Source organism: Aedes aegypti, chromosome 2 (genome assembly GCF_002204515.2).
Source record: "Aedes aegypti strain LVP_AGWG chromosome 2, AaegL5.0 Primary Assembly, whole genome shotgun sequence".
NCBI classification, from domain to species: Eukaryota; Metazoa; Arthropoda; class Insecta; order Diptera; family Culicidae; genus Aedes; species Aedes aegypti.
In genome coordinates this window covers 414,079,758-414,089,464 of record NC_035108.1, presented here as the reverse complement: position 1 = coordinate 414,089,464, position 9,707 = coordinate 414,079,758, and the positions used below count along the sequence as shown (strand labels likewise).

The following is a 9,707-nucleotide window of genomic DNA, read 5'->3' as shown; positions in this document are numbered from 1 at the left end:
ATATTTTTAAAAGCCCAGAAAGCCGTAGCGGTAAACGCGCAGCTATTCAGCATGACCATGCTGAGGGTTGTGGGTTCGAATCCCGCTGGTTGAGGATCTTTTCGTTAAGGAAATTTTCTCGATTCCCAGGGCATAGAGTATCTTCGTACCTGCCACACGATATACACATGCAAAAATGGTCAATCGGCAAAAAAAGCTCTCAGTTAATAACTGTGGAAGTGCTCATAAGAACACTAATCTGAGAATCAGGCTCTGTCCCAGTTGGGACGTAACGCCAGAAAAGAAGAAGATGGTATCCTAACTATCGATTGCAGTTGATAGATTGCCAAAAGATTTATTCTGAATGGATTTATAATTTTTCATATAATCGAAAGTCGGTTTTATGTTTTGGGGTAACTTTGATAATGGAGTATAAATCGAACAAAATTAAATGCATTGCGGAACATTTTTAAGGCGTTGCATACCTCTAGGCGTTTAAGATGATTATAAAACGAAGCCAAACATTGAATTTTCAAGTGCACAAGACTGGATAATCTGACAACAGTTCGCGTTGAAAATCAATCATATTGCTTGCTTGCTGGTGGTGACCAATGGGATACATTTTCAACGCGGAGCGCTGTTTGGTTCTCAAGTCTTGTGCTCTTGAAAATTTGAGATGTGGCTTCGTTCTATAATCACTTTAACGCTATATGGAAATTTCTGACTTAGATTACAAAAATGGTCCCATTTTGTGAAAATGCTTTTCGCTAAGAGATTTGAGACAATAGGGCAAGTGTACCATTAGTGGTGCACCTAAGGGAAAACTGCTAAAACACGGTGTTAAGATCATGAAATATATGATGTTAACGTATCATTCGATAGATCTCAAATCCTTCTATCATTCAAATGAATAAAAATCACGATTCATTTGAAATTTCCCTGCAAAAAGCCTTGCACCAATAATAGGAACACTGTTCCTTTAGTGGAGGTATATTTTAAGGATGGTTCCTTTAGTGGCGCAAACCATTGATTTCTTATGGGACCCTCCACTATGGGTACTGATACACCACTATAGGTGCAAAGGAGCAAAAAAATTAAGCAAAATAATTGTTTTAAATAGTTTTACGGTTAAATTTCATGAATATTATTCGATTACTTGTATCATTTTCGCATCGTATATAATACAAAAATATCACATAATCATTTAATAGCGCGAAACATGCCAAAACACACTACCTCCACTATTGGAGCTACCTCCACTAAGGGAGCGTTTGCCCTATTCAAGTTCTATGATAACTAGGTTGTTAAAGATAGGTGACCAACTATTCAAAACTACATCAAATAGTGATCGTAGAACAGATTGTTTGTGAGCATTTCAAAAATGCTAAAATCTTATAAATTTTTAATATTTTCCTATGAATCCCCAAATGTAGGGGAAGGGGTGGTAAAATGAACACCTTAAGGAAATCATCTTGTTTCTGATTGTTCGGGCTCACCGCAACGACTCCCCATTCATTGCTAGGCGCACTCTGCTACAGCACCAGCGCAGTAGCGTATTTAATTTCACTCTTTCTCCCCCAGCTAGCAGCAAGCAGCCCAATTGCTTTGATGCTGTTGCTTTGGGCTGCGTGATGCTAGCTGTCGGCGCATCGCTTACATTGTAATGTTACTCTCAACCGTACTACCTCTAGCGTATATAAGAGGCATGTTTTCTGTATTCATGTTAGTTGTAAGTTGTGATCGTTACAAGTAGTATCCCCCACCGAGCAGGAGCACTGCCTCTCGGTGGTGGGCAATAAATTATCGTTGGAGTAATTCGTTTATTTCGTCTGCCCCTTCGGAACCAAAAGTGAAACACAACGTAGGGCCTGGTCAACCCTGGACGAAACATTGTTTTTTTTTTTTTTTTTTTTTTTTTTGTTTGTTTCCATTTTTGGGCTTATGAATGTATGCTTTTGAAACTATAACTGTAAATGACAACTAATTAAGCCTAACCTCGTACGCACAAGCGTACCGAATACACATACATATACATACACTTTAATCTATATGCTTGGGAGGGGGATTCTCGATCTATCTTTCTCTCTCTCTTTAGTTGGAAATTAGCGAATAATAATTTATAGTTACTGCGTGTACGGACGCACTTTGCGACATATATGGGGAAAAATTGGGAGGGGGCCAGTTTCCAAACGAAACCATAACAATTTTGTTTCGAAAATAAAGAGAACTTTTTTTCCATACAATGAAACGAACGGGAACTTTTTTCCGAAATCGAAAGCTAATTTTGCAAATATCGTCCGAGACCGACGACTAGCTCTGGAACTCGAAAGCAGTGATCGCGTGCATGGGGATTTTTTTTTTTGGGATTGCGTTGACGCCAGCCTTCGCTAGCAGTTGCTGGAGTTGAGCAGAACTCGTAGAAAGTTTCGATGTTTGGCGATACCTGATTCGATAATTTCGTCGATCACCGGACTCCGTTTCATGCGGAGCGTCAGCTTCAAACGTCTCTCCAGAGTCTTGAGCAATGCTTCCTGGTTCGGTATGTTGCTCAGACAGGATTCCACCAGGCGCTGCTCCAAGGGTACCTTATTCTCCCAACTGGAACTGCTCTCCGATTCGCTGACACTTTTGGATACTTTTCGCTTTCGCGACCCGATCACCGTCTTCGAAGCTAGCGGCTCGGTCCCCACACGATCACTATTTCCATTACTAACACTAGCGCTACCATTGTTCCTACCACTAGATTTACCACTATTACTTTCACTACTACTACTGCTACTGCTGCTGCCGCTGCTTAGAACGATAACATCTTCATGCCGGTTTCTACTTCTTAACAACTTATCATTAGTATCATCACAATTGGTTACTTTCGACAGGATCACATCGTCCTCATCTTCGGCCTCGTTTGTGCCGTCGTCCAGTACGAGTCGCCGCGGGACACGCCCTAGCGATGCCCGCGCGATTCGCTCCAGTTCGGCCGCTTGCCTTTGCAGGGCCACCAGCTCGTCCGCTTGCATAATCCGGGTCTGCAGTTTCTGCTTCCGCCGGTTGCCCCGGTTGGAGCTATCGCTGAGTCCTCCGCTGGCACCGCTACTTCCACCGCCGTCGCCACCGCTTGTCGATGTGAGATCCGTAGCAGTCTCTGCCCTCTCGGTTGTCGTCGTCGTCGTTTTCGTTGGGGTTTGTGGCTTTTCCGTTTCGTCTGGCAGTGTTGAGGTTTTCGCAGTTGCTGTAGCTTCGGTCACGGATACCAGTTGCATGCCGAGCAGCCGCTGCTTCCGTCGTGTCACGCGGGGACTGATGTGCTCCGTGATGGAACGCCTTGCTGCGGTGATGGAGCGTCTCTTAACCGACGGCGGTCGTTCCACAACTTCCGGTGGTGGTGCTTCGGTGGAACTTGGATCCTGTCGTTGTTCCTCCTGTGGCGGATGATGATGCTGCTTCTGCTCCTGCTGGTGGGTGTGGTGATTTCTTAGCGTGTAACCGTTTAGATTATTACTTTCAAGGAGATCATTGAACACATAGACGTTGTTGTCGTTGCTACTGCTGCAGGTGTTGTGGTTGTTCTTTGGCGGTTGAAGGTGTTCCTTGGACGAGAGGGCCGAGATAGTACTGCAGCTGCTCTTGGATGCGAAAGAGTGATTGCTGTTGTGGTCATCGTCGATTACGATGACGTCCTCGTGCGATACGGAAGGGAGCTTCATCGAGCGAGGCATCATCTTCCGTTCGGCAGCCGTCGGGACCGAAGTCTTGGCCGTTACGAACGAAGACGTCGACGACAGGACACTGGAGATGTCCGTGTTGAGGCTGCTGTTGCTGCTGTACCTTCGGCGGCCGTTCTCTCTTAGGGGTCGCGTGCTTCGGGTGGCTTTCAACGGGACGGGAGTGGATGCTTCCTCCGTTGTGGTCGCCTCCGGATGGCTGGCCGTTGTGGCTGCTGCAGCAGGTTGGGGCTTCTTCTCTTCGGTTGGGGTTTGAAATCGACGGGAAGAGCGTGTTGCCATTTTCTCCGATGTAACATCCGGAGTTTGCTTTGCTTTGGCTTTCTTCTCATCGGAAGGTTCAGCTGGAGTTGTGCTACTGCTCAGATCCGTTTCCTGTGTCGATTGGTCCGGTCGAACGGCTTCGAACGAAGGCTTCTGCTGCGCCAGTAGCATCTCTGCGTCGTACTTGGTCATTCCCTTTTCGCGTAGCTCCTTCATGCTAAGGGCAGCCAACGCAGACGGAGGTTCACTCTTACCGATGCTGGTTTTGCACAGGTCCAGAGCGTTGTTCTTGCTCTTTAACCGATTCAATCGATTGTCTGTTTCTCTCAACCGGTATCGCACTCCATTAGGACTCTGTTCCTCGCCGTTCTTGTCCTTCGCAAACGCGCCCGTCCCTCGTCTTTCGCATGTTTCACACTCGCAGTACCGATTGTTATCCCCAAAGAAGTCCTCCCCGTAGAAGCAGGTGATCTCCTCACCGATTTCGATGTCCCGCAACACCTTGACGCATGCCGTATCTCGCCCCGTTGCCACAAACTTGCAGTTCGCTCGACAATCGTGGTTGATGTAGGCGGCTGGTCCCAACCAAAGCTGCGCACAGTTCTTCCTACAGCTGTACATCACCGAGAAATCGTTCTTGCCCGGCTGCAGCAACGCGTCTTCCTCCTTCTCCGTCAGCTCGGCAATGCATCCCACCAAGCATTCGATCTTCTCGTTCTTCAGCCACTTGCGCGTAGAACAGATCTTGGCGCCCTTCTGGCCTTCCAGCGAGTACCGGTAGCACGCCTCTATCACGAATCCCGCATTGCGATCGAACACCCGAAGGTAGCGGTATATGTGCGCTTCCAGTCGCTTCTGGGCCAGCTTGCTCTTGTTGAGCACCGCTCGCGGGATCCAGTTCCCTTTCATCAGCTGCTGGTAGCAGCGGGCGTAGTTCTGCGACCGGATGAACTCCTCCAGGATGTCCTTGATGGGGTCGGTGTTGACCCGCAGCGGCCGGTACTTGAGGTTCATCTTGTGCGTCTGAAAGCCCAGGATCGGATCCAGCACCAGGCCGGTCGCGAGATCGTCATTGTCCGACAGCTCCTTCGGCGTCATCCCGGTGCCAACGGCACCCACCTGATGCAGCTTCGGCTGCGAACTCCGCGATTGACTCGAAATGGTCGAACTCGAAGTACTGCTGCTTCCATGGCTGGTCGAGGCCACTACCATCTTCGATACGGGAGCTACGCTGACTGAAGTGCTATTCTGGCTGATTCCGCTACTGCTGCTGCTGGGAACCGTACTTCCGGTACCGTTGACTCTGACCTGGCGCTGGAGCTACTGTCGCCGTCGCTGCCGTCGTCGTCTGCTGCTGAGAATCGCCGAACGTGTATCCGGGCCAGTGCGCGTCGGTCGAAGCTGCTGGGCTGCCACCTTGGCGCGCAACAGCACTCGGCGTTTCCTCGCGCTGGCGATGGCACTACTCCTCAAGATGGTGGTTCCCCTCCGTCCTCCTCCTCCTCCGCTTCCGCCGCCGAGGCCCCCGCCACTTCCAGCGCCACCGCCACCGACGACGGCACTGACCCTTCTGGTTGATGCTATCGCGAGGGCTGATGGTATTGCCGCCGAGACAGTCGTCCTGAACGCGGCGACTGCTGCCGATGGCCGGCCGGACGGTGCTGCTCCTGCGGTCGCCGCTACTAATGGTGGCAGCTTGGCTGCGGTTGGACCACCTCGCAGGGTGTCTTCCGGTTAGGTGGTGGTTAGTTGATCAGTGTTCACTTTTTCGTTCCACGACGGATGATTCTTCTTCAGCACACAAGTTGTAAAATCACAAATTTTCCTCGCTTGATTTTTTCCCCTTTTCCGAACCGTGGAGAAAGAAGAAACTCTCGGCACAGCTAGAAGGAGCGCTTCTCGCCTTCCACTGCGATTGTGGAGTCCATCTTGGCGTAGCCGTCTTCGATGATGCTTCCTTGGGATCGTCGCCCTGCAAAATGCTCCATGGCTTGCTTGCTCGATTCACAATCTCATCCGCGAAAGAACCGACATTGGCCGCACAAAATTCGCCGTTTTGTAATTACGTCGTCGTCGTCGCCCTGTAAAACTTTTTCCCGTGTCTGGTCGCGAATCGTGCTTCTCTACTATTACATTCGTTTTCGGGCGGGAGTATGTTCGGGCTCACCGCAACGACTCCCCATTCATTGCTAGGCGCACTCTGCTACAGCACCAGCGCAGTAGCGTATTTAATTTCACTCTTTCTCCCCCAGCTAGCAGCAAGCAGCCCAATTGCTTTGATGCTGTTGCTTTGGGCTGCGTGATGCTAGCTGTCGGCGCATCGCTTACATTGTAATGTTACTCTCAACCGTACTACCTCTAGCGTATATAAGAGGCATGTTTTCTGTATTCATGTTAGTTGTAAGTTGTGATCGTTACAAGTAGTATCCCCCACCGAGCAGGAGCACTGCCTCTCGGTGGTGGGCAATAAATTATCGTTGGAGTAATTCGTTTATTTCGTCTGCCCCTTCGGAACCAAAAGTGAAACACAACGTAGGGCCTGGTCAACCCTGGACGAAACATTGGTGCCGTGACCAGGATAACGGACACCCCGGAGGACCGATCGACAAGTGACGGACTGTTTCAACGGACAACTCACCCCGGGCCGAAGTGTCGCCCAATCGGACCTCGCCGTCCACCTGTAGGACCTAGCGTCCACCCGCCGGACCATTGCCGTCCATGCATCGGACCACTGCGTCCATCCCCGGACCCCTGCGTCCACCTGTTGGGACCCCTGCGTCCATTCCCGGACCGTCGCCGTCCATTCCGGACCCCTGCGTCCATTTGTGTGACCCCTGCGTCCACCCGTCGGACCGTCCCGTCCACTAGCAAGGCCGAAGTGTCGACTTGCGAAGCAAACGTCCATCTGTGCAAAGCCGAAGAGTCGATTTGCCGAAGAAGAGCGTTAATCCCCCGTCGGACCCCCGCGTCCACCCGCTGGATCGCCGCATCCATTCATCGGACCGTCAGCGTCATCAATGGACCCGAGCGTCATCAATTGAGCAAGCCAATCATCCCATCCAAACGTTCTACGAGTGTCATCAAAGTCAATCAACGAGAAGCCATATGATCATTCCCATTCATCATCAACCGAGCGATCCGGCGATGTAGCCAGAACACTACCTAGACTGACTGCGCATCACCACCGCCGAAAGCGTACAACATCTCACTCTGCAAACAGAAAGCTGTCTTCGTTCGCACCGAGCCGAGTAGCAAGTGGAAAACATTCGTTTTCGGGCGGGAGTATGTTCGGGCTCACCGCAACGACTCCCCATTCATTGCTAGGCGCACTCTGCTACAGCACCAGCGCAGTAGCGTATTTAATTTCACTCTTTCTCCCCCAGCTAGCAGCAAGCAGCCCAATTGCTTTGATGCTGTTGCTTTGGGCTGCGTGATGCTAGCTGTCGGCGCATCGCTTACATTGTAATGTTACTCTCAACCGTACTACCTCTAGCGTATATAAGAGGCATGTTTTCTGTATTCATGTTAGTTGTAAGTTGTGATCGTTACAAGTAGTATCCCCCACCGAGCAGGAGCACTGCCTCTCGGTGGTGGGCAATAAATTATCGTTGGAGTAATTCGTTTATTTCGTCTGCCCCTTCGGAACCAAAAGTGAAACACAACGTAGGGCCTGGTCAACCCTGGACGAAACACTGATAGAAAAACGAGGAATTTGTAAAGTTTCATCTCACAACTTCAAAAACAGGGATGTTATCCATAGCTACGACACGAATTCAGACTAAAATAGCTGAATTTTCACATATTTTTGTCGCTAGCAAAAAACGATGTAAATGTTCATTTTACTTGCACTATGTGGGTAAAATGAACAGCTGTTGGTGGTAAAATGAACATCATGCAAAAAACGTGAGCAAAACAAATATTTCTGAAAAATTTTATTGCCTTACCGAAAATATATCCATTAATGATTGCAACCCATTCAAAAATAATTCCAAAAGTATCAGGTTTGACCTCATATCATAACGATATTCACCTCACTGAAAAACCTCAAGTCTTCCGAGCTAAAAGTTACGTCAGTTCTGATTTTCAAACGTGGTTTTCTAAAATCTAAGTTTTCGTTGATATTTTCACTCCAATTGACCTACGTATCAACTCGAACACTGTGATTTATGCTATAAATCGCCCGTGCGTGATATAAATTCATCGAAATTTGATTTTTCTCGATAAAAGGTAAAGTGTTCATTTTACCACCCCTGTTCATTTTACCACCACTTCCCCTACTTGATTCCAACGAAACTAGCTTTGACACGAAGTATCATACTAGTACCCTTTAATTTTGCATTCGTTTTGCTTAACTGATTAACAGAAACTTTGTTATTTCGTTTAGTGTGTTGTGGGTCTCGCACTATCCAAGTTACCCGCATTATCGAAGTTACCCCGTTTTACGGTAATCATAAAAGAATTACTTTGTATCTGTAAAACAACTTCGTAGTTCGCCTCGATGGAAAACTGTCCTGACCCCACTCGGTCGATTACGAAACTCTCGTCTGCCTTTGCTGGTGATTGATATTCAATACCTATCCCTAAACCCAACAGGAAGTAATCCATTGTTTGCAGTTGTCGTCGCTTAACGCTTTTCGCAAACAAAGTGCGTAAAATGTCACCAAAAAGCGCCGCCATCACAATGGAATCATAGCAGGAAAGAAAATGTAAAATATTTGGGGCGAGACTGCTGGCTGGACCCTAAAATAACATTATCATGTTCCACCCCAATGCTGGTAATCGAATCATTTCAGTTATTGCTAGGAGGGAGATTGGAACGGGTGTGTATCAAAGTATTTTATGCATGTATATATCCTCTGATTTCTCATGGGTAAGAGATTATGTGGCGTGATCCACCGAAGGGAAAAAGTTGGGACCAAACTACAGGGAAGCTTCACCACACCAACGGTGGAAGGTAAATGTTTGAATTAGAAATCCACATCCAGAAGGTCGTCATCGTTGTCATTTGTATATCAAGACCAGTAGGGTGGTTAAACCGGTACAATATATCCTAACTATATTTACTGCAGGGCTAGTAGCGGATGATTTTCCTAAAATCGGAAATTTACATACCTTATGCATCAATAAGACCAAAACAGAATCAAAAAAATAGGAAAAGCAAACAGGATTATATAAATGAAAACCGAATTTGGTGTCGTGTACTAGAGTCTAGTCGCATTGAAATATTCCTGTAAAAGGCCTTATTAGATTTCCTGGAATGGACCCTGGATGAATTTTTGAGGCAGCCAAAGGGAACTGTGGAGAAATATAAAAGGTACCTTCTACCAGCCCTGTTACTGGAGTGTCTGCCTATGTACACAATACTCTACCCCACGGGGACACAACACAGATCATTGACAGGAAGCGGGAGTAGCTCAGAGGGTGGCAATGGTGTGCAATTGAGGTCCGGGCAAAATATTCGGGATTGTTTACGAAAACATAAAACAATTGTTTACACGAGCATTTCAAGTGTTTACAAGCTGCTTGGAGTTGTAAATTGCCAGCAGAATGTTCAGGAGCATTGGACGACGGCGTACTGAATTTTCAATATTAACTGCTCGTTTAAGCAGGGCACTGAAAATTGAAATTCGATATGTATGGGAGCTATAGATTACACTACGAGGTCATACTCAAGCAAATACGTGCTGGAGTTCATGAATCACATCAACATAACTGAGTTGAGAAAAGAATGTCAGTTTTATA

At 47.6% G+C, this 9,707-nt stretch overlaps 1 protein-coding gene across 1 annotated transcript; it reads right to left on the bottom strand.

Annotated features, from left to right (window-relative positions):
* Positions 1-1,908: 1,908 nt before the first annotated feature.
* On the bottom strand, positions 1,909-6,350 carry LOC5569935 (histone-lysine N-methyltransferase Suv4-20). The gene has a single exon (XM_021847381.1). It carries the CDS (start codon positions 5,175-5,177, stop codon positions 2,367-2,369), a length of 2,811 nt encoding a protein of 936 aa, XP_021703073.1. The 5' UTR covers positions 5,178-6,350; the 3' UTR covers positions 1,909-2,366.
* Positions 6,351-9,707: the final 3,357 nt, after the last annotated feature.

Excerpts from the sequence above, each read along its gene's own strand:
- LOC5569935 (XM_021847381.1), bottom strand. The coding sequence starts at position 5,177 with ATGGTAGTGGCCTCGACCAGCCATGGAAGCAGCAGTACTTCGAGTTCG.